The 27,825-nt window shown below is 45.5% G+C and overlaps 1 protein-coding gene across 7 annotated transcripts in view; it reads right to left on the reverse strand.

Moving 5' to 3' along the window:
• The window catches only part of ATXN7L1 (ataxin 7 like 1), a 261,228-nt gene that overhangs the window by 146,741 nt on the left and 86,662 nt on the right, over positions 1 to 27,825 (reverse strand). For all 7 annotated transcript variants that reach the window (XR_011256664.1, XR_011256663.1, XM_069587857.1 and 4 more), the window contains exon 3: positions 17,884 to 17,988. Coding sequence is in view for 5 of the 7 variants with exons in the window: in XM_069587857.1 (XP_069443958.1) it covers positions 17,884 to 17,988 (105 nt within the window). In the remaining 2 variants the exon portion in view is untranslated. The remainder of the gene's footprint in view (positions 1 to 17,883; positions 17,989 to 27,825) is intronic.

Consider the following 27,825-nt stretch of genomic DNA (forward strand, 5'->3'; position numbering starts at 1 on the left):
TAAAGACACTTGCTCTGAACACCTGAAATCTAGTCATTCTGAAGATGTGTGCAGCACAGAGCAGACCTGCCCACACGCTGCTGGGAGGCAGGATGGCAGACATTAGACAAGAGTTCCAGATGAGAGGGGTTTTTTCCCTCATGTTGAGGCAGACAGATAACAGGGGAATGATTTTGCAGGATTCCAGAGCAGAGATACAGTATCAGCAAATGACTGGGAAAGACTGACGCATATAAGATAAGGAGATAAAAATTTCTGGGATAGTGGCCACTGGAATTTGCTTTTGTGGATACAGACCCCTCCTACCCCACCCCTACCAAGCTTCCAACTTCCCTGGGAGCAGGGAAGAGGTGCATTGGGGTTTCAAGACCTGAGCAAAACGAGTCCTCCACCATCCGCTCAGCATATATAGCCAGTGGTCCAGCCAAGGTGGGACATCGTTCTGGCTGTGACCTTTCTTCCTCTGTTCTAGCAGATGCTTCCTCTCTGAGAATGACCACATAATTCATGGTTGACATACTCAGTTCTCTGGAGGTGAACATTCCTCAACCCATCTAGTTTGTGTTTCTTCTCTACCATTCGCAAGGCTGGAGAAGTGCCTCGCTATGCTTATGTATTCAGACCTTAGGTGCCCTGACAGTCCTCCTGACAATCTTTGAGACAGGTACTAATGTTACTTGCATTCTGTAGATGGGGAAACTAAGACACGGTGAGACTGAGGCGTCAGCTGAAGGTCACCTAGCTGGTCAGTGGCAGAGCCACAGTCATGCCCATACAGCTTGGCTGCAGGGTCTGGCTGTTTCTAACCCCTCCCTGCATCTCCAACACAACCAGCCTTCAAATGCAGCAGCTGAACCCCACATGGGGACTGGTTAGATAAGGCCTCTGGAGTTCAGTGTGTGCCAGAAGCAGGAGCACAGAGCCCGCAACGTGAAAAGATAGAGGCTCATCTCCAGCCCCCTGACTGCTTTCAAAATCCAGGCCAAACGTCCAAACATCTATTTTGTGTTTGTTTGTTTGTTTTGAACATTCCACCACACTGCCCCAGATGCTTCACACTTCTCTATGCTCTCCTTCTTTAGGCAAGCATCTGCCTCATTCCCACACACCTCCTGCCTCTGGCAATCCTCCTACCAGTGACTGATACCCTCTGCCTTACCCCATTATACATTTCAGCTAAAAACTCCTATTTTCTACATGGCAGCGAGGTGTATTTATAGCATGAGTCACATGCCAAGATGTTCTCAAGATTATCATCTTGAATAATAATCCTGGTGCATAGTCACCATGCCCATTTCACAGATGGGCAAGGAGAGGTGGGAGGTCACAGCAAGGTTGCCAAGGAGTCCTAAACTGCCAGGTCTCTTAAGCCACTTACGTATCATCCTCTCTCCAGACTGCTTCCTCCCATCTTCCTGTTGAACAAACTTATTGAAGGCCAGGAGATGAGAGAGGCCCTCAGGATCAAGCTGTACTGTATCTGTGTCTGCACTCCGGTTCCCAGAATACTAACAAGCAATTCTGAGGTCCAGTGGCAGGAACATCAATGCTCAGATTTTTGCCAAAACCCATTCTTATCAGTAGGTTTACATGCATGAAACACGTATGTGGAGTTTTTGGTTTGTACAATTCTCTCATCACCCGATACAACTAATCAGAATGCTGAGTGGATTTATTTGCATGCAGATCACAACTAACTAACTGCCTTCAATGTCTGCTGAAATGACCATGACTTTGTTCTGAAGGAATCTTCAGGCCAAGAAATGAAAAGGCATATTATAACCTATAGGCAGGCTGAATAACATTTCTTCAGAGTCAACACTGTTAAGATTGTTTTTCAAATAGTTATTAGAGAAAGCTCAGATCTCAAGTGAGAGAGATATAAGAGAGTCAGAAGATGTGTTCATTGCCTGGAGCTGGGAATTAGAAATACAATGACTGTCAGGTTCAGAAAAGGTGGATTTGTCTCCAATTGGGGACATATTATTTGGTGGCCTCTGTGTATTTTTCTCACCAGGGTCTCTGTTCATGGCAAATGCACTGAGGTGAGATATGTGATGTTAGGAAAGTTGCTAAACTTCTTTGAGCTTCCAAACCTGGGAAGCCAGCTTCCACCAGTCCACCTTCCTGAGCTGTTACTCAAATCAAAATGAACACAGTAGGAGAGGGTGCTTCGTAAATGGCAAGATGCTGTAGCTGTTTCTAAAGATACATGATCACCCTCAAAAGGCGGTAGTGAGAGCAGAAGCCTCTCATCTCTGTTTTCAAAGGAATCACCTTCTAGAGATACTGCTGAGAAGTGGCATTTGGGAATGTGCCTGTGGAAGGCAGCCTCTGTAAGAGGATTCAGAAGCAGGCAAGAGCGCACCATTTCACTCATTCACCATCTCTGCTCACGTTCGCCCTTGAGTCCTTATCCAGTGCAATACTTGGAGTACTTATAAGGACCCAGTGGAGACTCACACACATGAAACACACCAAAGGACGCCAATCTAAAGATTTCAGTTCCTCCAATGCCGAAAGTTTGTCCACAGGAAAGAAACTGGGGGGATTTCTGGGAGCCCAAGTCTAGGGTAACCAGCTGACTTGGACTTGAACTTCTGGGTCAAGCTGGTCAGTGGACCTGAGCATCGTATTTGAAAATACATTTTGCCTCCTCCCAGCTGGCAGGGAACACAGCATCGGAACTAAGGGAAGTCTGGAGGAAGGCATATGTGTCTCTGTGTTCCTAAAGAGTTTATCACTAGAGATTTATAACCTGGGCATTCCCCCGTCTCCTTTTGCTCCTATTAGTTTCAATTTCCCTAGCTGACACCATCAGGAATCCAACAGAATCACACCCCTTCTATTTTCCCTGCGTCAGATTATCACCTCTAAGATATCTCCCTGATCCCTGTTGGTGGCTTCCCGCCACTAGCTAAATCTTCTACCTAACAGCTCGAGGCATTCAGTGCAAAACTGCAGCCTTCAGCAGGACTGGGGCCTGGAGCTGCTGGGCGTGCCCTGTGTGACATTCACCAGGAACACACGTGTGCTGCAGAACTGCAGTCCGACTCGAGCACTGACCAGTGGACACAGCAGGGAAACGGCATTTGGGGCCCCTGAGGAGATGTGATCGGTGGGGATTTCCCCTTTAAAAACTTATAGCAAAAGCCTGCCTGAGACCATTCAATATTCATAAGTGGAAAGCAGAGATGGCGTTTCTGTTCCGCCAAGAGCAATAGCTATTTATCACAGCAAATGACTGAAATAGTTGTACGTACAATGTTTTACTCAGTGCTGTAAATTACGGTATACAGAAGATTAAACTTAAGCCTAATGCTACCCTTGAGCTTCAACAGCTGAGTCCTATAAATGGATACCCGTTAAAAAGAGAGAATCTTTTTCCTGGTTACTGTTTAAAAGTGTATCTCTATTAAAAGCTAGTCTTAGACATAAATTACCAGGAAGCCTGCCCCTGGCCCTAGGCAGGCTCTTCCTCAGGGCACTGACTCACAGAATCACACCTAAATGACACAAGGACAAGCCTGAGAGCATGTGCTGTGCTGACCTCCAGAGGGATGGAGTTAAGAGGGACTTCACACGGGCCTGAAAGAACTCTGGGCCAGGGCAGGGGTAGGCAGGGCTCTGCAGGGCCTTAAGGTGATCTTTATGATTAAAATGATCCTGAATCCTACCACTTCACAGAAAATGCTTCTGAAATCTCCTGTTCTGTGAAGTATCATGGAACACAGGCCTGGAGCCGAAGCCCCCTTTTACTAACCACATTTCATTCTCCAAGTACTCACTCCTCAAAGTGTGGTCCGTGGACCAAAAGCATCAGCATCACCTGGGAGCATGTTAGAAACACAAATTTGAATCAGCATGGTAGCAAGAAACGTCCAGTGGGCTCACATGCACATTAAATTTTGGGCATCAAGGGATAAGTAAGCAGGTGTTAACAGGGAGGAACCTCTAGATTTTCACACTGGAAATCATTACATGTGACAAACGGGATTTATGGGAACAGATACTAACACTGGGCTGTAGGATTCTGAGCTCTCTTTGGTCTAATCCTACTTCAGAACATTTTCAGGAACTTGAGAGATTTTTATGAGCTGGGAATGAACGTATCACTCAGAACTAGACAGATGACCCAAAACACCCCAGGGTATAAAACAGAGTGAATTAGCAAAAATTCATGCTTTATTAATTAGTCAGGATGCCTCTAATCCTCTTGTGAGTTAGGAGGCTGAGAACACATGGCAGTGTTTTGAGCCAGGATTTCAGTTCTTTGTTGTAATTACCAGTTGACTTTAAGTATGTAAAAATCTGTGTTGTTTGAGAAGACACAGATCCTGAACAACTGTATGAGGAAAAAAGTTATCATTTGGTATGCATGTTAAGTAATGGTAGTCACTAAATAGATTTAAATAGACTAAGAGATAAAATAAAATCTACTGTGACCAAGCTAGCAGAGGGGAAAATGTTAAGAAAACTTCTCTAATCTAATGGAAGGCAAGAAAGGAGAACAAAAGCAAATAAAATGCAAGGCACAAAGAGCACAAACTGAAAGACAGAGATAAGTCCAAATATATAAAGCACTCACAACAAATGTAAATGGATAAAACTCATCTATTAAAAGACACTATCAGACTGGATTTTTTTAAAAGCCACCTATATACTGCTTACAAGAGAGACTCCTAAAACAAATTGAAAAGTTGAAAATAAAAGACTGGAAAGGCAAATACATACTGACCAAAAGAAAATCAGGTAGCAAGATAAAAATAGGACCTAAGGCAAAAGCATTAATAGGGATGAATACTCCATCACTAAAATGACTTGAGTCATAAACTTATATGTATCCTTGGACAGCAAGGAGATCAAACCAGTCAATCCTCAATCCTAAAAGAAATTAACCCTGAATATTCACTGGAAGGACAGATGCTGAAACTGAAGCTCCAATACTTTGGCCACCTGATGCAAAGAGACGACTCACTGGAAAAGACCCTGATGCTGGGAAAGATTGAGGGCAGGCGAAAGAGGGTTACAGAATATGAGATGGTTGGATGGCATCACTGACTCGATGGACGTGAGTCTGAGCAAGCTTCAGGAGATAGTGAAAAAGAAGAAAGCCTAGCGTGCTGAAGTCCATGGACATGCAAAGAGTCAGACATGACTTAGAGACTAAATAACACAGCCTCAAAATTGCACAGCAAAAAGTGTTAGAGTTTCAGGACAGACTGACATATAAGCATCAAAAGAGACTTAAAACTCCCTTCTCAGAAATTTCAGACCAAGCAGATAAAAATGCAGAGGATATACAAGATTTGAATAACAAAATAATGAATATATGGAACCCTGCACACAAAAGTGAGATTATACAAATTTTCCAATCACGTATGACATTAAAAAAAAATACCAGTGTAATCACAAAGGAGGTATCCTAAGTTATAAAGCTTACTTTAAAAAATAAGTTTAACATATGTTAAACTTATGTTATGCCTTACCCTGCCTTACCCTCATAAGGATAACATAACTTTCCTTGGTTATCACAAATTAAACTAGAAATCAAAAATAAAAATAGTAAGGCCCCCTGACCAAATTTTACATTTGGAAACTAAAACCACACTCTTCAATTACTACTTGGCAATGGTGTGATTTTTTTCTACATGTGGCCTAGTTGCTTTGGGACCAGGTTAATTTATATGAGATTTGTCAGGGGTATCACCAGAAACAGGAAACTCCCTAAGCCATTATAGCTTCATTATTTTGTACTTTGAACTAAATTCTAAACCAAAGGGAAGGTAAAGTACCTGACTCCAGGAAGAAAAGAAGGGATGTGCCTGGGTTAATTATGACCTAGTCATACAGCCCCAGAAGCTGCTGTTGGCTCGTTCCCCAGACTGCGCCCTGTTCCACCACACTATGCCCATCTCCTGGGGCTAGCCCAGTTAGCTGCTACTGGCTGGATGCAAAGACTGTCCTAGAAGGGCTCCAGTCACCTGGGAAAAGGTGCTGTTTCATCGACGTGGCATCTTACAATTAAGAGGGTCCTGGAACTGAGTAAATTCCTAGTTAACAGTGGATAGGGGACCTTCTGTCTGCCAGGAACTTCTGAGAAATGATCGGGGAATGCTGCATAGGACACACACTAAACAGATAGGTCTATGTGCCCCTGGGATAGAAAGTGGTCCCCCTGAGAAGTCCACTGAAACCAACCGCAAAACCACCACTTCCTCTGGACTGTGTGGCCAGTTCAACCCACTGCCAGCACTGGCTGAATGATGAAAGAAATATTAGAAAGAAAAACACCAAACAACCTAAAAAGAACAGAATGTGGGATGGGGTGATACTGGTCAAGTCACACTGACCACAGGTCTGCAAGTTCTGTGGGCCAGAGTTGGAACAATAAGAAAATAAGAGAGAGGACCACGGCTCTTCTGCCTGTGTTAGGGGCACCTGTGGTGATCAAAATAGCTCAGTGGTTTCCTGGCTCACAAATATGACCAGTCAGAGTGGGGGCATCTCTCAGGGGAACTCCCCTTCCTGACCTCCTCACTGGTCTCCCAGCCCCTCAAGCACCATCAACACCGCCTCACTTCACAGAGGACCTGAGGCAAAGGCTTGCTGTCAGGGCGAGGCTCCCCACCCCCAGGGTGAGTGTCACAGTGGTGAGCGTAGGACAGGGGAGGCTGAAAAAGTGGCACAAGGGTTTTCCAAGCTGCTGTCCAGGCCCTGCCTCTTTTAATGCACCTAGACAGAGCGCCACCATCAGACAATGCCTCAGAGTTGACAGGCGGGTCCTCGAGTTAGCGGGTCAGTCAGGGCTAGCGTCAAGGCACTCTCACTACGTGGGGATGGCGCAGCAGGGCTCCCGGGGGAAGCAGGCACATTTGAGAGGGTGACATATGGGGTGGGGACAGCCACCCAGTCAGACAAGCAGAAAATCACAGCCACCACATGAGGGAAGCCACGTTCATCTTAGAAAGAGGCCTCAGGACTTTGAAGAAATAATTTCTGTAAGAGAAAAGTAAACATCTATGATGCTAATAAACAAACAAATAACAGGGTTAGTTAGGAAGCAAACCTTAGACAGAAATCGGTAATTCCAGTTTTCTAAAATAAAGACTAGAGTTACTTCCTCTGGGGGGAAAAAAAAACCAAACACGATTATTCATTCCATGTGAAGTAAGATTCATCACAGTGACTGTTTACTTAATCTTTCATCATTTACTCCCTTCAATTTACATTTTCTCCCGGACGTATTTATTTCCCATGTGCCTTCTATGCAGCATTCCCCAAAGTGCACTTGTTTTCCAGAAGTGCCCAGCACTGTGAAAGAGCAGTCCTGGGCAGACTCTTCACTACAGTATTTCCTTGATTCCAGGGTGCCATCGGTTATAAGAGGCCACATCAACTTAATAGCACTTTTCCAGAAGAAAACCTGCCATAGTAAATATACACAAGACATGGGAAGAAGCACTCTGACCTCAGAGACAATAGAGCTTGGAACCTTCTTTAGAGACACCCTCCACCTGGGCCCAGCGTTCCCAAGGCAAGCCTATACCCTCCTATATGTGACACTTTGGGTGGGGCCTCACAGTGACCCCAGGCAAAGCACTCAGAATCAGCTCCTTGAGCCAATGCTCCTGATGCACTTCCAAAAGGAAAACTGATGGTGGAGTGGCAGCTTGGATGAGAACTGGGTTCTAGCATCAGGGAGAGAGGTGAAAAGGAAGGAGAGTCAAAACCACCTTTGAAAACCCTTCCACTCATAAAGTACAGTAGACACAGTTTCGGGATGGGAGACTTTCCACAGCCAATTTCTCCTCCAGGATTGGAAAAGATGTTTGCTTTTCTGCTTGGGGCATGGATGAAGGAGTGGGCTTGTACCTGGGACGACATTACTAACAAAAACGTTCATTACTGTTATTATTATTGTCACTCAGTACAGGTTGGTGAATTCAGATAAATTAAGAGTGATGGGACTCTAAAGCAAAAGGGATGCATTTTTGTTTTTATTGCAAGACCTCTGAGTGCTTTGATGGGCTAATAGGCACTGAGAACCTCCAGAGAGGAATCTGGCACACAGTCTTTCCCAGGTGTGTGTGTGCGCCCAAGCCCCAGCTCTCAGTGAACGGATGGACTACTCCAGGGAGGAAACACTGCTGCTCTGCTCACTACCCCAGATGGGGGCAATTCCAAAATGACCTTTGGAATCAGCGCCAGCAACATTCTTTACTTGGATTTAAATAAAGCGATGGCTGTTCCCCTAATTTTCCTCGGTTGATACAGCTCTGAGGAATGGAATGGAGCAGCCCATATAACAGCGAGGACAAGCCAGAGATGAGTCAGAAGCCCGGGGTCATGTTACAGTGACAACCTTCCAGAACTCAGCTGTGGTCAGGGATCAAAGCAGCAGCCTCTCCAGTGCAAAGTGAGGCAGGACGGTTCCCCTGCATCAGCTGCATCTGAACAGAGACAGTACTTCTCTTTCAAGGAGCAACATCTTCTAAACGAATGTGTTCGCTTACCTGTGGAATTTGGCTTATTCCCAACTTGGAAGTAAGTTCTCCTTCCAGGCTTGCTTTTTCCCTCCTTCCTTCCAAAATGCATTTTTAAAAAAGTGTTTTGAGCACCAACTGTAGATCTAGCATTCATCGTGTTAACTTTGGGAACACAATGGTGAGCACTATGAAAGGGCTCCTCAAAACTCCTAGTCTGTGCCTCTGTCTGTGCGTGCAATGGGGGTGGATAAGCAAACAGGCATTTGCAGTAGCTGTCATATATGCTAATGCTGGTGAAGTGGGGAGTGCCAAGAGCACTTGAGTCGGGATTAGAGGAGTCCTTCCTTCTTGCTGTCTGTGCACTAAGTCAGGAAATGTCTCCAGGCTAGGACACAAGGATGCAGAAGACACAGTCTCAGCCCTCAGGAGCTGAGTACCTAGAGCTCACAGGTGACTGTGGCACAGTGACTGGTGGGATGCAAAGGGCACAGGGACCAGCTGACAATTTAGTTGGGTAGTAGCTGAACTCAGCAGAAATGTGGCAAAACACTTGGGGTGTCACTAGCTTAAAAAGAGGTTTATCAGTGATATAAAAATAAAATCACCTATACTTGGAAAAAAGAAATCCCAAGATATTGAAATGGCTATTGTCGAGGTCAACAGCATCCTTGGTGGAAATCTAGTGACCTTTTCTCTTCTCGTTCAACTACCTGGCATTTGATTGGCTCTACAAACACTTTCTGCTCTTGGCTCCCACGTTGTCATCCTCTGTTGCTTTTCCTATAGGTCACTGGCCATTTCCCTTCTAACTAACTCTAAATGTTGACCTTCCCTTTTACAATGTAATCCATGAGCAGATGCTGTCAGCTACATTTCCAAAATAGATCTCACGTTTACCCTTCACTATCCACCTGCACAGCTATGCCTTAGTCCCTTCAAGGTCTCCCAGACTCCAAGCAGCCAGAGTGACCTTCTGAAAACAGAAGTCGGACTATGTCTTTCCCTCATGCAGGGTCCTCCCGTGTCTTCTCACCACACCCAGAATGAAGCCCAAACTCTGGGCTCTGCCCTACAGGGCTCTGCAATACTGCTCCCACCCACCTCTCTGAAGCCCTCAAGACACCTCACCTGATGTGCTCTTCCTATGGCTTGATCTCATTTTCATCTATGTTATTTAAACTATCAGAACGCAGGCTTCAAGAAGGTCACACTCTAGTCTTGTTCACCACTATTTGTCTGCAGCACTAGAACAATGCCTGGCATATAAGTAGGTGTGCAATAAATATTTTTCAAATAAATAAATGAGTCAAAGCTATGTGACTCTGAAGAAGGTAACCCAAAAGATTCAGCCTTCAAGAAATAGGCTTGAATGAGATATAAGAAGAGGGTTTTTTCTTTCAAGTAAAAATGAATTCAATAATGCTAAAACTATGAAGATCCTCTTAATCTATCTCTAAATTTGAGCTGAATCATTACATCTGCTATTTGTCCACTTGTAAAATTTACCTGATTCACAGAAACATGCAAGAAAAGGTAATTCCATTGAATTTAGAGGAAATTATCTACTGTTTTGGTGGTAGGGGTGGGGATCTCACGGATCTGCTCATTTGTTGGGGATGAACAAGAAACTACAGGCAGAACTGATGATGGTACCCATTCCACCTCTCCCACAAGCTTGCTTCTTTTTACTTTTTGATATTTAAAGGTCTATCCAAATGCCATGACTCTCAATACATGGACTGTTATCAGTTTATTCTTCCATTCTGATTTCCCTCAAAATTGTGCCCAAGTTTTTTACCTATACCAACAAGCAGACGATCAGAAGTGTAAGTTAGAAAAATGAGAGATAAGGAACTCAGGTGCCCCCAAGCACCTGCATTTAGGCTCCAGCATCCTACAGGGGACCAAAATAACCTTTCCATATGGAAGTTCAATTATGCTATTGCAGGGAGTTTGAGATCCAAAACATTGAATGAGTAAAGTCATCAAGAGTCAGACATAGGCTGGAATCCTAGTTCTGCCACTTACATCAGCAAGAACTTGAGGAAATTTATTAAATCCTCTGAGTCTCCCTGTCCTTGGGTGTGAGACAGGAATAATGGGACTAGAGCACCTTAGGGTGGCAGTAGGATTAAATTTAAAAAATATCTTAGCATATATAAGTGCTCAATAATTGTCATTGGCACTTTTCATCTTTCATTAACAGATAAGAAGAAAAGCCAGGGTTTGGGACCAGGTCAACCTGCTATATTCTAGATATACTTTTAATTCTAATTTGAGCAGCAGCAAGTTCAAAAATATAAACATTTGAAGGGGCGCAAAATGTGGTGCTACTCTGTTGTAGATTTTTTTTTTTCAGTTGTAATTCTTGATATAAGATATCACCATTTGTGAGTGCATGGTTAGTTTTGCTTTGGGATCTTCTTAGAATCAACTGTAGGAATTTCCTTAGTATCTGTCCTACGGTTACACTTTACTGGGGAGTATGGAAAGATGAAATAAGAAGAAACAACCACAGACATTGTTTCTGACTGTAAGGAACCCCAAAGATACACCAAGCCAGGAGTTAATTTCAGATCAGGGATACATTCATCAAATTAAGGTTAAAATAAGAATCTCACTAACAAAATCAAGTTTGCACAGATTCAGCTGATCTTGCCAAGTCTTATTAGTTAATACTGCCGGACTTGACAAAGAATATGTTCAATCTGACCAATTTCCCTTAATTACTTTATTTGTCTCTGGTGTAAGTAATCTAGTTCATAAAAAACAACTCACAATAACAACAGAAATTTAATCTCAACAAACAAATCCCACTTAACTGACCAAAAACTTCAGTCCTACTCTGTGGCAATCTACACCTTCGGAACGGAAGTTCTGGCAGGATAACGAACCAGTGATGATACCCTGGAAGCTTAGGGGCACTGACATTGGGAGGGACTCCCTTTCTCTAGGGCTCAAAAGCACAAATGGTTTGTTTCCTCCTCAACTAGAGGTCACCCGGAGATAGACGAAATAAAGAGAACAATTGCAGGAAACCCTGAAACCTCACTAATGAGGCTTCCATGTGTGGCTACTGGGCTCTGCTGCTCTTGGTCCCCACCCAGCAGCAGCATCTGCATGTGCACGCAAGGGATGGAGGTGCCAGCTTCCAGGAGCCAGTTGCTGCCACTCATTTATTTTGTGGCTCAGCCCCTCTGCTTTAGCTCACAGTTCATTAAATTCTACTGCATCACCATCAACATGCAAAACAGCTACTTGAAGGGCATTCAAAATAATAATCAGAAAAGGGACCAAAAGGCCCTCTCTAAGAAGGGAAAAAACTAATCCTATCTTGTCTTTTGAATGACATCTAGGTTCTTTGGTTCTAATATATATTTAAGTAGCAGTGACATCCAAGGAATATCTGTTTGATGGTTGGGGTGTAGGGCTGTATGGTTCTCTGCTTGGAAAGTAAGCACCAAAAGTGGCTGAAAAATTCTGAAGGATCTTTGTATGTGAATGTGTTATTTCTTTTGCGACTTTTCCCCCATTTTTTTTTGATTTTGAGGTGGAAGGGCTGCAATTGTACGGACTTCAGCAATCTATCTTGTTTTATGCTTTGAATATGACCGTGATGGGGAAGTTATCCTGATGACCAGCTCACTGGAGGCTGAGCTAGTCAACTTTCCACATGCTACTGTGTGGTTCCAGAGAACTGATCTCAGGGCTTAGCGTGCCCATGCACACACACGTATTTGAATGGCGGGGGGGGGGAACGTGAATACAGAAAAGCACAGAATACTACATGACAAATGGAGATGTCATAACCCACAGCAGTGGCTTTCACCTGGGGGTCATTTCTGTCCCCTAGTGGACACTGTTTTCACTGTCATGACTGGGGGTGGGGGCAGCTACTGGCACCTAGTGGATAAAAGCTAGGGAAGTTGTTCAATATCCCACAATACAGAGGATGTCCCCATAACAGAATTTTCCAGCCCCAAATGTTAACTGTGCTGCTGTTGAGAAACTATTCTTTATGGTAGTTTATTATGTAAATATATTAGGAGATAAGGACAGAAAAAATCATACTCCTTTCATTTAGGCAAATCATACAACTTCATAAATGCTCAACCCAATTACAAAACCACAGCTAGAATCTACTTATTATTTTTCCCTTTACTTACAATATTTCAAACTGATTAAACATATGTAACTTCTAAATGTAATAAAACTATTTTTTCATTGTAGGTACCTTGAACCTTCCAGTTTTGAGCTCATATATAGGCTCATGCACACAAATCGGACCCCATACACACACACACACACACACACACACACACACAAACACACAACATACACAGAGGACTCTTCAGAAGAAACGGCACTCTCTCTGCACTGAGGTTGGAACCCATAGTACTGATGCAGAGAAAGTCACCAAGGTCACCCTCACACTGCACAGTAATCATAAATGAATATCCTTTGGACAAGACTTCATTATAAATCTCTGTAGCTTATCACTTGGTTAATGAAAGCGTAACTTTTTTTTTTAAAGCAAACTTTGTTCCACCACTGTGCTAAAAGTACTTTCTACATGTGAGCTCCTTTAATCATCAAAACAATCTTAGGAGAAAAACTACAATCCCATTTTAAGAATAGGAGACCGAAGCACAGAGAGGCAAAGTAACCTGCCCAAGGTCACACAGCGAACAAGTGGTAGAGCTGGAACTTGAACCTAAGAAGACTCACCCCAGAGAGGCAATTCCCAACCACGCGGCTCCCACATTGTGTCAATGCATCAAGTCACAACTTGGGCTGGACAGCTATGAAGGGTAAGGATGTTGGCTGAGTGGGATCAGTTCACCTAAGGAGAGGCTTTTTCTGTTTCCCTCTTTTCTATCTTAATGCCTAAATGACATCAACTCACCTAAGAGACTTTAGAAACAAACCAATCCCTCAAGATCGTAATCTCCTGGGCAGAGGTTTAAAAAGCATCTAAAGGGCTGCTATATAGAGGAAACAGACCTAAGGGGCCCACACAGGAGGAGCGGCACAGCCACTGGCACAGCCCCAGCGGCCTGGAGAGCCCCAGGCCAGGCGGAGGTTCTCCTGAGCAATGGGCACATGCCTGCTTTTTACATCTAGGACACAAGCTTGGGGCACAAAGTCAGGAGTAACAGGAAAGCAGCCAGTCCTGGGAGTCGGGGAGGGAGGTGGCCAAGGCTGGCTCGACCTGGGCAGGGACCCCAGAGAGATACTGGGAGCTTCATGGTGTTTCCAAAGGAGCGGACACTGGAGCCCAATGTGAATGTAAACCACATTTGTAAAGGTGGATCCTCGGGACTCCTGGCAATGTAATCATCTTTAGGCCAACAAGTCTTGCCTTCAAGAGTGTGGGAAGCCGAAGATGAATCACAGGCCAGAGTCCGCAGGCTGACCTCCATGCGCACATCCCCCGAGACAGGGTGAGAAACGAAGGCAGGAAGCACTTGACTGAATTGGTTTTCCCATTTTTCATAAGAAACATTCAACGTAATAAAAAATAGCCACACTTTATTGACAATAATAGCTACCCTTTCTTTATTTCCTTACTATGTGCCAGGAAACTACTTTATCTCTGTTCCTTACAGTAACGCTGCAAGGCAGGAACTATCCCTTCATTTCAGAGGAAAATGAGGCCCAGAAAGGTCATGTAATTAGCCTGAGGTCTCACAGCTAGGAACCCAGGTCTGTTTGACTCCAAAATTTATGATTTTTTCCACAATCGCTTTCACTGTTTCACATTATCATCAACCTCCAAAGTCCTCAGAACCAACTGCCTAAATACACACACACACACACACACACACCCCTTCCATTTAACTTAATGAGGCCACTGAAATCTTGAAGGCTGCCATGCACCCATCTCTCTGAGTATGGTGTAATCCTTAAAATCAGGCACCAAATCCCAGGTGCTGACAATGAGCAAGTTTCCAAGAGAACACATAGCCCAGTCCCCTGTCACTTAAAAAGGTGAAGAGTCGGGGTCTTAGGGCTGGGTAAGGCTGAACTGGGACCTGGCCCCTGGGCTGTGTCCCTTCCACTGCACTTCAACTCTGCTTCCCAGGGCCAGGGCCAGTGATGACAAATTCATTTCTGGGTGCTGGGAATACAGAGCTGAAAAGGTATTATTAATACATCCCTGGTCCTGAAAGGATCCTCGAAGCTGGTGGATATAGCTGAGATAGCCCACGGGTAACTGAAGTGCAAGGCAGGAGCGGGGGAGGTGTTCTGTGAATATGAAGAGGGACAAGCCGTGTCCAGCTGAAGGCCACGCAGAGATGCCATGGGGAGAAGAGAAATGAACCCATGCTCTGGGTGTTCCGCAAGAAAGCGCCTCTCACCAGTCCTTTCGTACCAAACCCCACTGTGGCAGGCAGAGCACTCATTTTATAGACCAGGTGGAGGCCACCAGCCTGAGGTCATGTAGTTAATAGGGGAGTCATGTGAAATGCTCTGTCTGCCTCCAAAGCCCACGCTCTCTCCATTATAACAAACGTCAAATGCTGCTCTGAGGAACCCTGGAGGCTTAGTAGGCCAGGAAAATGGCACTTGAGCCCTTACCCCAATTTCAACCCTCGTGGCTCTGCTGGGCATCTGTATCCATACTGGGGTTCTATAGACGAGATTCCACTTGAGAGAAAACTCTGCAGCTAACATGATTGAATCTGAAGCCAGGTATTATGATGTGCTCCCTGGCAGGCAAGTGGGTTCAGGCCTTGGAGTTTGGGCTAGGACAAGAGGGGCCTGGGAGCCACACTGGGAGGAAGTGAGAGACAATGGCTATGCAAGCCAGGGAAACACGCACTTCCCTCACTCAGGAGCTATGCTGCCTGCATTCAAAACCAGGCTCTACACCTGCTTAGTTTTGAGACCCTGGGCAAAGCAATCCTCAGCCTTTGCTTCCTCAAGTTCAAACTGGAAGTCATATTGGTACCTACTTAGTGGGGGCGTTGAGAGGATTACATGTTCAAAGATAAGGAACGCATCTGTTACCATCCCTGGTACCTCGTGCAAAGCCATTCTCATTAACTTGTTGATTACAGCAAGGCTAGTCATAGGAGGTAAAAGAGCAAGAAAAGAAATACTGTGATACCATAGGAGGAATTCTTAAGGCAGCTAAGAAATCCTCCTTGCCCCTTAAGTGTTGCCCTGGTTCTGAGTTCTGCCTTGTGTTCTCCTGCCCTTGATAAATGCAAGTGAGAACCTGTGGGATACGTACCTGACAGACGAGGGAGGCTTAAGGGCCTCCATTTCCTGAGCTGTGGTCGTGTCCTACCACTGCTTGTCAGCTGCTTCAGCAAGAAGCCCAAGACCGGGTTTCAGGTGATGAGATCCGTAACCCCAAACCCCCAAACTAATTTACTGCCATTGCTCAGAGCAGATGGCTACAAAACCCTCAGCTGCGCCCCTAAGCTTGACTTGCTCTTGAACCAAAAGGCCCAGGATAGAGGGAGGCATGTGTCAAGGGAGCTGAGCCCTAGCCCTAGAGGTCTCCTTCACTGGCTATGTGGGGTCTTGCCTTGGGAGGAATTCTGCAGGGCACAGTGGGGGTCCCGGGTCCCATTTAGGTTCTTTCCATCAGAAACTCTGCCAGTGAGTTAAATTCCCAGAGAAGGTTTTGATGACTTATGGGATTTTCCTCGTCTCATTCACTGCTGTACCCCAGCACCCAGAACAGCAGCACATCCTAGGAATGAATGAATGACGATCCCTTCCTGCATCTTCATGAGACAATCAGGAGCAGGGCCCACAGAGTTTCCATGCTTGCTCCCTGACCTGCCAGCTGTGTGGGATCTTCTTGCCACTGCTCTGCTACTGACTGCCCTACTTGTCACCTCAGCTGGTAGCATCAGCACCGCGCCTCTGACAGTCTGCTTGGGAGGTTTGGCCCTTTCTCTCCTCCCGGCAGAAGGGAGGGTCATTTGCTACAGGGCATCTAGCAAGAAGGTCAGCGAGTGCCCAGCACACAACTTGCTCCTTTCACACTCTATCTGCCAGAAATGAAAACGTTCGAGCGGGAAGCTCCCACGGAAGTCATCACTCGTGGAAGAGACGAGGAAACCAAACCCTGAGACATTTAGCAAGTAGCCCCAAGTCACAGAGGTGGCTGCCAGGAGGGGCAGAAGACCTGGCCTCTCAACGGATCTGTTTGCATGGCACTTGCTAGAAGCCTCTGTCCCCTTGCAGGTCAAAAAGTCTCAGAAGCCTGGATTCTTCTTTCTACATATTATAAATACGAAACACAACTATAGTACACACACAGATGCAGGTTATATACAGAAACACACTGCTATGTAAATGTCATATACATATATACATATTTGTAACTGATTTTATGATATATATAACTATTCAATAGTCCCAAGTACCTTTACTGGTGAGATTAGACAAGCTCATCTCCTTTTATTTTATACCTATTTATTACAGAATGGTGATAACTGAAAGGCTAGGGGAAAAGAAGAAATCCTGAGTGTGAGAAAGGAGAAATATGTAATTTGCCAAAGTGTATTCAATATTATAACTGCTTTGACTTTTTTTAGGTACAATGTTTAATGCACTTTGAAATTTAACACTAAAGAAGGGCATTCGGATTTTATGTTCATCAAAAGAGAGGAGACTTTAAACCAAAAGATTGGGAACTACTGTTCTGGAACTCAGAGCACATTACAGCTTTGGAAATCGGCTGGTCCAACAACATCCCGTTTGAAGAGAAGGAAGCCTCCACTCAGCTTAAGTCACTTCCTATCCTCAGGTTAGTAACCCTTTATCTGCTCTTAGGGGAGCAACCGTGTGGACGTCAGCTGTGGTGTGCCCAAGACACCGGCAGTGAAGGCGGCCAGCGTTTGCTGTGGAGCTGCTGAGGGGTTTCACACCAAGGATGTAAAGATAGAGGGAAAGCAAGTTCCCAAACATGCCTGTTTTTTTTCCTTTTTTTTTTTTTTAAACAAGCAGGACTCTTGGAAGAGGAGAAGCTGAACTCGTGGCTTTGTTTGCATTTCCTGGGGGTTGGCACCCCAGTGGCCCCCAAGGTGGGCTGCCCTGGCCCCTCTCTCTCTCGGAAGAACCGAACATCTGGCTGTGAGGCTGCAGGAGTGGCTCCTTGAGCCACTGCTGTCCCTCCCCTTTGTCACCTGCAAAGACCACCATCCATCTACCTAAACAATGGGACGTTTTCTGTCTGGTGCCCCCACAGCACCGAACATTTTGGCAGGAGGGCTATCCCTGACTACCCCTAAGGCAGTCGGCCTGGAAGCCGAGGCAGAACCCCAGGGGGATTCACCCAGGGCCTCGGGCTCAGACAGACCCAGGGCCAGACCACAGGGCAGGGCTCCTCTTGGATGCTGGACATCGGCCAGTGCAGGAGTCCACTTACCGCAGTGGGACTGGAAGACCTGCGGCTTGACGACCTGGTTACAGGCGCTGCACACCACGAGGTAGAAGTCGTCGTGTGCTGGGTAGTGGCCGAACAAGTGCATATCTGTGGGGGGAAAGGAAAACAGGTTGTTTTGAAAAAGCAACCAAGTCTTAGAAGGTGGATGGTTTCTTCTTGGAATGTCCTCCAGGGCAGATTTTCAAACAAGACTGGCAGAAAGGCAATCATCTTTAGAAAAGGGCATGCAGCTTGTCCAAATGCAGCTCCTTACTCTCAGAGAAGCCCATGCCTCCAAGAATCCCTCCTCATTTCCCTTGCAAATGGATGGCTACCACTGATGGCTTAGCCTGCAGCATTTGGGCTGCCCGGAATCACATGCCACAGGGAGTCACTCTGTCCTGAAAGAGGGCCCCAGGGTTCACTGGGACCCAGTGAGGCTCCAGTTATTTTAGGATGAGGGGGAAGTTCACCCAAATCCATTCCAGCATAAGCAGAGGCCTCTCTGGTATGTGACAGGGTAAGAAGGGCTGGAGAGAGAAAAAGGAGTCATCCTGGTTTCGGCAGCTGCCTGGGTCCCCCCATCACCTGCAGAAGCTGCCAGGGTAAAAGGAAGTGTCCAGACAAGTGGCTTGCTGGCTGCCATCATTATCCATTCTTTACTTGGCAAATATTTACCAAGTGCCTAAGTGTGCTGGGCACCAACCGTGCTGGGTGCCAGGGCTAACTGGTGAACAAGAACAAGAGCCCTACTCTGCTGGAGCATAAAAGAGAAGCATTGACCAGATTCACACAGGTCATCCTGTGGGTGTAACTGTGGTACCCACTGAGGAGAGGAGGAACAGGGTCCCATGAAAGCATGTGGCAGGCTGACCTAACCTTGACTGAATCATTAGAGAGGCTTTCCTGAGGAGGGATTAGAGAAAGAAAAGGTCAGGGGAGAGAGGAAGAAGTTTCAGGTCCACCATGGAAGGAGATTCTGTGTTGGAGGAAGCTCTTGGCTGAAACAGAACAAGAAGGGAGCCCGGAAGGTGTAAGCTTTGTGGATCAACATGGAGAATACCCATGGACAGAGGAGCCCGGAGGACTACAGTCCATAGGATTGCAAAGAGTCATATATGACTGAGCAACTAACACACACACACACATAGATTTTGAACCTGACTTTAGCAACAATGGGAAGCTACTGAAGGTTTTTAAGCAAAGTGGTGACAAAATCAAATACATACTGTTGGAAGATCAGTTATATGGTCTATGAGACACAACAGCACACATAACTCCACACAAAAACCTGTTCATGCATGGCCATTGTAGCATTACTCATAAAATCCCGAGGGTGGAAGCAACCCAGTTCAGCTCAGTCGCTCAGTCGCATCTGACTCTTCGTGACCCCACAGACCACAGCACGCCAGGCCTCCCTGTCCATCACCAACTCTTGGAGTCTACTCAAACTCATCTCCATTGAGTCGGTGATGCCATCCAGCCATCTCATCCTCTGTCATCTCCTTCTCCTCCTGCCTTCAATCTTTCCCAGCATCAGGGTCTTTTCTAATGAGTCAGCTCTTTGCATCAGGTGGCCAAAGTATTGGACTTTTGGCTTCAACATCAGTCCTTCCAATGAACACTCAGGACTGATCTCCTTTCGGATGGACTGGTTGGATCTCCCTTGTCCCTTTGGACAAGGGACTCTCAAGAGTCTTCTCCAACACCACAGTTCAAAAGTATCAATTCTTTGGGGCTCAGCTTTCTTTATAGTCCAACTCTCACATCCATACATGACTACTGGAAAAACCATAGCCTTCACTAGATGGAGCTTTGTTGGTAAAGTAATGTCTCTGTTTCTTAATATGCTGTCTAGGTTGCTCATAACTTTCTTTCCAAGGAGTAAGCGTCTTTTAATTTCATGGCTGCAATCACCATCTGCAGTGATTTTTGAGCCCCCAAAATAAAGTCAGCCACTGTTTCCACTGTTCCCCATCTATTTGCCATGAAGTGATGGGACGAGATGCCATGATCTTTGTTTTCTGAATGTTGAGCTTTAAGCCAACTTTTTCACTCTCTTCTTTCACTTTCATCAAGAGGCTTTTTAGTTCCTCTTCACTTTCTGCCGTAAGGGTGACATCATCTGCATATCGGAGGATATTGATATTTCTCCTGGCAATCTTGATTTGAGATTGTGCTTCTTCCAGCCCAGAGTTTCTCATGATGTACTCTGCATAGAAGTTAAATAAGCTGGGTGGCAATATACAGCCTTGACGTACTCCTTTTCCTATTTGGAACCAGTCTGTTGTTCCATGTCCAGTTCTAAATGTTCTTCCTGATCTGCATACAGATTTCTCAAGAGGCAGGTCAGGTGGTCTGGTATTACTATCTCTTTCAGAATTTTCCACAGTTTATTGTGATCCACACAGTCAAAGGCTTTGGCATAGTCAATAAAGCAGAAATTGATGTTTTTCTGAAACTCTCTTGCTTTATCGATGATCCAGCGGATGTTGGCAATATGATCTCTGGTTCTTCTGTCTTTTCTAAAACCAGCTTGAACATCTGGAAGTTCACAGTTCATGTATTGCTAAAGCCTGGCTTGGAGAATTTTGAGCACTACTTTACTAGCGTGTGAGATGAGTGCAATTGTGAGGTAGTTTGAGCATTCTTTGGCATTGCCTTTCTTTGGGATTGGAATGAAAACTGACCTTTTCCAGTCCTGTGGCCACTGCTGAGTTTTCCACATTTGCTGGCATATTGAGTGCAGCACTTTCACAGCATCATCTTTCAGGATCTGAAACAGCTCAACTGGAATTCCATCACCTCGACTAGCTTTGTTCTTAGTGATGCTTCCTAAGGCCCACTTGACTTCACATTCCAGGATGTCTAGCTCTAGGTGAGTGATCACACCATCATGATTATCTGGGTTGTGAAGATATTTTTTATATAGTTCTTCTGTATATTCTTGCCACCTCTTCTTAATATTTTCTGCTTCTGTTAGGTCCATACCATTTCTGTCCTTTATCGAGCCCATCTTTGCCTGAAATATTTCCTTGGTATCTCTAATTTTCTTGAAAAGATCTCTAGTCTTTCCCATTCTGTTGTTTTCCTCTATTTCTTTACACTGATCACTGAGGAAGGTTTTCTTATCTTTCCTTGCTATTGTTTGGAACTCTGTATTCAAATGAGTATATCTTTCCTTTTCTCCTTTGCTTTTCACTTCTCTTCTTTTCACAGCTATTTCTAAGGCCTCCTCAGACAGCCATTTTGCCTTTTTGCATTTCTTTTTCTTGGGGATGGTCTTGATCCCTGTCTCCTTTACAAGGTCATGAACCTCCGTCCATAGTTCATCAGGCACTCTATCAGATCTAGTCCCTTGAATCTATTTCTCACTTCCAATGTATAATTGTAAGGGATTTGATTTAGGTCATACCTGAATGGTCTAGTGGTTTTCCCCACTTTTTTCAATTTAAGTCTGAATTTGGCAATAAGGAGTTCATGATCAGAGCCACAGTCAGTTCCCAGTCTTGTTTCTGCTGACTGTATAGAGCTTCTCTATCTTTGGCTGCAAAGAATATAACGAATCTATTTCGGTATTGACCACCTGGTGATGTCCATGTGTGGAGTCTTCTCTTGTGTTGTTGGAAGAGGGTGTTTGCTATGACTAGTGCGTTCTCTTGGCAAAATTCTGTTAGCCTTTGCCCTGCTTCATTCTGTACTCCAGGGCCAAATTTGCCTGTTACTGCAGGTGTTTCTTGACTTCCTACTGTTGCATTCCAGTCCCCTATAATGAAAACGACATCTTCTTTGAGTGATAGTTGTAAAAGGTCTTGCAGGTCTTCATAGAACTGCTCAGCTTCTTCAGCATTACCGGTCAGAGCATAGACTTGGATTCCTGTGATATTGAATGGTTTGCCTTGGAAATGAACAGAGATCATTCTGTCATTTTTGAGATTGTATCCAAGTACTGCATTTTGGACTCTTTTGTTGACTATGATGGCTACTCCATTTCTTCTAAGGTATTCTTGCCCACAGTAGTAAATATAATGGTCATCTGAGTTAAATTCACCCATTCCAGTCCATTTTAGTTTGCTGATTCCTAAAATGTCGAAGCAACCCTGATACCCATCAACTGTTGAATGCATAGATGAAATGTGATATATTCATACAATGGGATATTATTATTCGGCCATAAAAAGACGTGAAGTGCTAATGCCTGCTATAATATGTGTGCATGCATATTCAATTACATCAGTCCTGTCCTACCCTCTGTGACTGTATGGACTGAGCTTCCAGGCTTCTCTGTCCACGGGATTCTCCAGGCAAGAACCCTGGAGTGGGTTGCCATACCCTCCTCCAGGGGATCTTCCCAACCCAGAGATCCAATTTACATCTCCCATGTCTTTTGCATTGGCAGGCTGATTCTCTACCCACTGAACCACCTGGGAAACCCCACTACAAATATGGATGAACCTTAAAAACATATGCTAAGTGAAAGAAGCCAGTCACAAAAGGCCACATATTATATGATCCCCTTTATGTGAACCGTCCAGAAGAGGCAAAGCCACAGACAGAGAGAGATTAGTGCTTGCCTTGGGCTGGGGGGCCTGATAAAGGAGAACTGCTAAAGGTTTACAGGTTTCTTTTGCAGAGGATGCAAACAGTCCCAGATTGATAGTGGTGATGGTTACACAAAGCTGTGAATATATTACAAGCCACTGAATTGTATGCTTTAAATGGGTAAATTGTATGATACATAAATCATATCTCAGTAAAGATGGGGTGGGAGGTAGGGAGATCAGTTTGGAGGAAACCAGTGGTCAGAGCCTCCTCGTGGGCCGCTGGGTAGAGATAGAGCCCTGAAGGGCACTCTGCCTGCCTCTCCTTAGCTGACCAGCTCCAGGACCACTGACAGCAGGGTGGACAGGTGGAAATAAAAGACACAGCCTTCATGAAAGTGCTTTGCCTCACACATCTGAGTTTCCTCTCCACCCCCACCAGGCCCTCATTTTCTAGACTCAACCTGTGTTTCTACCGAAAACCATCAGACACACCATGGTTCTGCTAGCTGCAGGGGGAGGCCACAGAGAAGCTGAATTCCTCCTGATGTCAGGACGGCTCATTTATAACCCAACACATGCTTCCAGTGCAGCCAGATACTTAGAAGGAAATGGAATCGACACATTGGTCACAAGGCCAGGAGCCAAGACCCCTGCTCCAGGGGAGGCTGGACCAGAAGGGTGAGATGGGCCCTCACTGGTGCCAGGACCCCACGCGCCTGCGGCGGGATGCGGGCCAGGCTGCAGCGCAGGCGCACGGAGTCTCTGCAGCATCTGTGGCTCCAGGCGCGGCGGGTCATTTCCCCTCTAGGACTCGCCTCTGTTTCCACTCTGACTAAGACGTTACCGGAGGGGAGCGTTATTAGTCAGTGCCTGGTAGGCGGAGGCCTGTGACAAGAGAGGCTGAGAGAGAACCCAGCTGTGACAGAGGCCCAGGCGGGGCCCACACAGCATCCGGTACCCTAGCTTCAGAGCCTCCCAGCACTTGGAGGACACTCCCAGTCCCACACCGCTGACACCACTCTTGCTTTACTTTCAACTTATAGAATATTTTTATAATATGTATTCTTTTTTAAAAAATAACAAAAGTGATACGTGTGTTTTGAAGATACATTTGAAAAATACAGAAAAGCCAGAAGAAATTTAAAAAAAAAAATCACTGGCAGCGTTTATTAACACTTTGCATCTCATTTAGATTTAGTCACATTTTCTATCCAGGAACATGTGAAACCAGGAGCTGGCAAGGGCTAAAACATTTATTTATTCAACAGCATTTCCTGGGCTGCCTTACAGTCTTTCTGCAATAGATCAGGCTATAAGGGAATGAAAGAAATGCATTAATTTAAAAAACAAAAAAAGCATTCGCAAACTTGCCTGAGCACCTACTCTGTGCCAGAAACTGAGTGCAGTAGGGAGGCTGAGAGGTAGGGGGTGGGGAACCCGGCTCTTGACCTTTGTCATGGGCCCCGCTGACCCGTCCAAGGTCCATCAGGCCTCTGGCTGCTGTTCCACTTCAGCATTCCTTCAGGAAGCTGTGGAGCCCCCGCTCCCCAGCCACTCTCCCACACCTCTGGGTCGAGAGTTGAAGGTAAACGTCAGGCTGAGCAAAGCCTGGCCACCCTGAGGGTGTCCTACTCTGGGCCCTTCACGTCACTGGGGCTGTTCTTGGTTCCCTGCAGGGCAGTTTCAATTGCGTCTGCTTAGAGTATGTCTCCCGTGGACACTGAGAGGACCTGCTGGCCTGCTTGCGTATTCCTTAGTGATCGGACCTCAGAATCTCCTCAACAGGCTTCCTAGGTTCTGAGAGTCTGCTAGATGGGAACTAGATAAAGCCTGTGGCTTCTCAGAAGACCACCACTTCCAGGGGCCAGGCCATTTTGGTCAGTGTGTTGTCCGCTTGGGGATGAGGGAGGAAGGCCAGGGAGCACTGGAAATCACTATGCCTGGCATCATGTTGGATATACTATTAATTAACTCCCCCTCTCAATTTACCACTCAAACAGAACTTTCAGCACACGGTTAAAAATGGTGGTGTGCTGATGTGGGCTTGTATCAGCTTCTGAGAGCCAACTGTGAAAGTCTCCCAACGTGTTCCATGAGATCAAGGAGGTAGCTTGAAATCAGACCTCATGGAGTATTTACAGCATGGAAAGGGGCACTACAGATCAGGTGTGTTCTTTTCTTCAGCAAGCCACATTGTTAAACATTTATCAGCGTACCACTGAACAAAGATGGGGAAAAAAAGGCAAAAGTGAAACCACCTGTAATGACACCCCCTCGGGATAACCACTGTTAGCATGTTAAGATACATCCTTCTAGCCTTTGCTATCTGATAACATTATCTTCGGTAATCCTCATAATTAACCCACAAAGTTGCCATCATTCTACTTTCCAGGCAAGGAAACAAAGCTAAGAGATCCCATGAGTGATCTGTAAAGCAGGATGAGACCCCTGCTCTATAGTCCATGCTCCCATCTTAGCCAAAGGCCTTTCATAAGAGCAAGATCCCATTTTAAAAATGAAGAAGACAGTTTGATGGATGGAAGGCTTGCAAAGAGGACCAACAGGCTCTGAGGAACCTTTGGCATGTGCATAGGCCTGGGGTCAGAAGGAGGGATTTTGAGCACAGTGCCCTTTGCTGTGTAACCTCAGGAAAGGTGCCCAACCTTTCTGAGCAACTGTTTCCTCATCCATAAAATGGGGCTTGCATTTCTTGCCTCATGGAGTTTCTGTGAAGGCTTGTAAAATTTTCCTGGCCTTTTATTTTCTTCCTCCAGGGATTTGGGAAAGAGTGTAGAGAAAGCTTTACTCAAGGTCTTCTCCCCTATTTTTCAAAACTAATTCCTTCTCCCTCCAGTGGGAAAGTCTTTGCTCCAGGCAGCACATTCTTTGACTCTTCTTCAGGATCATTCACAGCTGACCTCCTGGGGAAACTGCAAGGTCCCTCCGACCTGTAGAATTCCCTCTACGTGCACGGCACCATCACACACGTGTGGACAGATGAGAGTTGCAAGCCACTGCCAGGGCTCTCTCTAGGCAGTGGTCAGGCCCCAGGAAAACATGCACAAAAATGATGGGACTTTGCCCATCACAGTGTTCAGTTATCTCCCCACGTTCAATTATTTCCCTACCACAAATCCATGCCTCTCTGTTTCGTTCCATTTTGTCCCTGCAAATGAATCAACTGTTGATCAGATACATCAGATAGCACCACCATGGCACTGTCACAGAAGTGATCTTAATTATCCTCCTGGTCTGATCATTGGCAGGGTGGAGCAAGATCCATAGCTTCATTTTGCAGATGGGGAAACAGGTATACTCTTGATTCTAGGTAAGTATTTTCTGGTTTTTCACCCCAACCCATTATACACATATGTGCTGTGCTAAGCTACTTTAGTAATGTCTGACTCTTTGTGACCCCATGGACTGTAGCCTGCCAGGCTTCTCTGTCCATGGACTTTCCAGGCAAGAATACTGGAGTGGGTTGACATTTCCTCCTTCAGGGGATCTTCTTGACCCAGGGGTCGAACCAGCAACTCTCAGTTCTCCTGCATTGGCAGGTGGGTTCCTTACCACTAGCGCCACCTGGGAGACCCCCATACACATATACATACCTGTTTTATCTATCTGTCCATCCATCATCTATCAAACACATACATTACACTCTCATATGTTCTGGTCTACTCATTTCTTTTAATTTTATTCTATTTCATTAAAAAACATGCTGAACTCTTGAAATTAATTTCATACTCCTTTAATGGGTCACAACCCAAAGTTTGAAAATCACTCTTCAAGGCAATCCAGTGAGTTAGGGGTTGAGCTGAGCCTGAGAGTTAACTGGGGGTTTACAGAGGTCAGAGCTGGTCCTCAGTGCTTACCTGGGAGTCTGAGGCCATGAACTGAATCATTAGTGCCAGTTATACGCTGCAGCTCACAGGAGCTGATTGTATTTATTCCCGAGTCTGCATTCAGTGAGGCATGTCTGTGGCCTTAATCAGCCAAGGTGGGAGTATTTACACCATGGGAATCAGCATCCATTACAAACCAGGGCTGCTTCTCTTGGAGAGCTGGCTGTGAAAACACTCACCAGCCCACCACTGACTAGCATCTACTCTGGCATCACTCTTCCCTGGATCAATTTCCCTAATTATTGAAATGGAGAAAAATATATTTGTCATTTACCACACTGGATGCTGAAAGGCTTCTGTGAACTTGAGAGGAAATTAATATGTTAATATAAAATTATGATAATGGTATTGATCATTAGCCCCAAAACATATGCACAACAGAGACAGGTAAACATACTGATCACTTTCTGTATCAAATGAGCACAAAAAGGCTACAACTTGTTCAGCTCTGGTGGTGATAAGGGGGCTGGGGGCGGGGGAGTGGTGATGAGGGAGTGGAGAATTAAGTTCTTTTCAATGTCTGACAATATAATGCTTACTCTTTAAGGGTTATTCCTGGAGCTTATTCACAGATGAGGCTCAGACTATCAAATTAATGCCACTTATACATGGATCACACATAGGTTATTCTCAGTGGCTTCCCTGGTGGCTGAGATGGTAAAGAATCCGTCTGCTACGTGGGAGACCTGGGTTCGACCTCTGGGCTGGGAAGATCCCCTGGAGAAAGAAATGGCTACCCACTCCAGTATTCTTACCTGGAGAATTCCATGGACAGGGGAACCCGGCAGGCCCTAGTCCATGGGGTCGCAAAGCGTCGGACACAACTGAGCAACTTTCACTTTCACGTATAGCAAGCAGTCCTTTACTTTTTCTCTTCCTTAACTTCTGGTGGAATTCTCATCTGCGGAAGTCGACTGACAATGGCACTGATGCTACCAACTTCCTGGCATCCTGGGTCTGCCTCCCGACAGCGCTTAGGTTCCCCACAGGTCTGTTCTGGCTCCCACAGCTTCACCTCCACACCCTCCACACTTCTCACCTTCGGCCCCCTTCCACTCCCAGATGGCAGAGGAGGGATGGACGGGACAGAGCCCAGCTCGGCAGGAAGAAGAGACACAGTTTAGGACACCAGAACGGTTGCTACAAAGGTAGAAAAGTAACTAATTTCCTGGTGTAGTTAGTGACCCATTTCTTAAGTCAATACTGAAAAAGAAATTGGCAGGACTTGCCTGGTGGTCCAGTGCCTAAGACTCCAAGCTCCCAATGCAGAAGGCCCAGGTTACATCCCTGGTCACAGAATTAGATCCCACACACAGCCACTAAGAGTTTGCATGCCACAACTAAAGATCCTGCATGTCGAAACAAAGACCTGGTGCAGCCAAATAAATAAACAAACAAATTTTAAAAAAGAAAGAAAGAAATTGGCAGAATAGGAGGAGCAGAATTTTATAAATGGCCTTCTGAGGGAACACGTCAGACAAGCAAAGTTGTGTATA

The sequence above is a fragment of the Ovis canadensis genome, chromosome 4 (genome assembly GCF_042477335.2).
Source record: "Ovis canadensis isolate MfBH-ARS-UI-01 breed Bighorn chromosome 4, ARS-UI_OviCan_v2, whole genome shotgun sequence".
Classification (NCBI taxonomy): domain Eukaryota; kingdom Metazoa; phylum Chordata; class Mammalia; order Artiodactyla; family Bovidae; genus Ovis; species Ovis canadensis.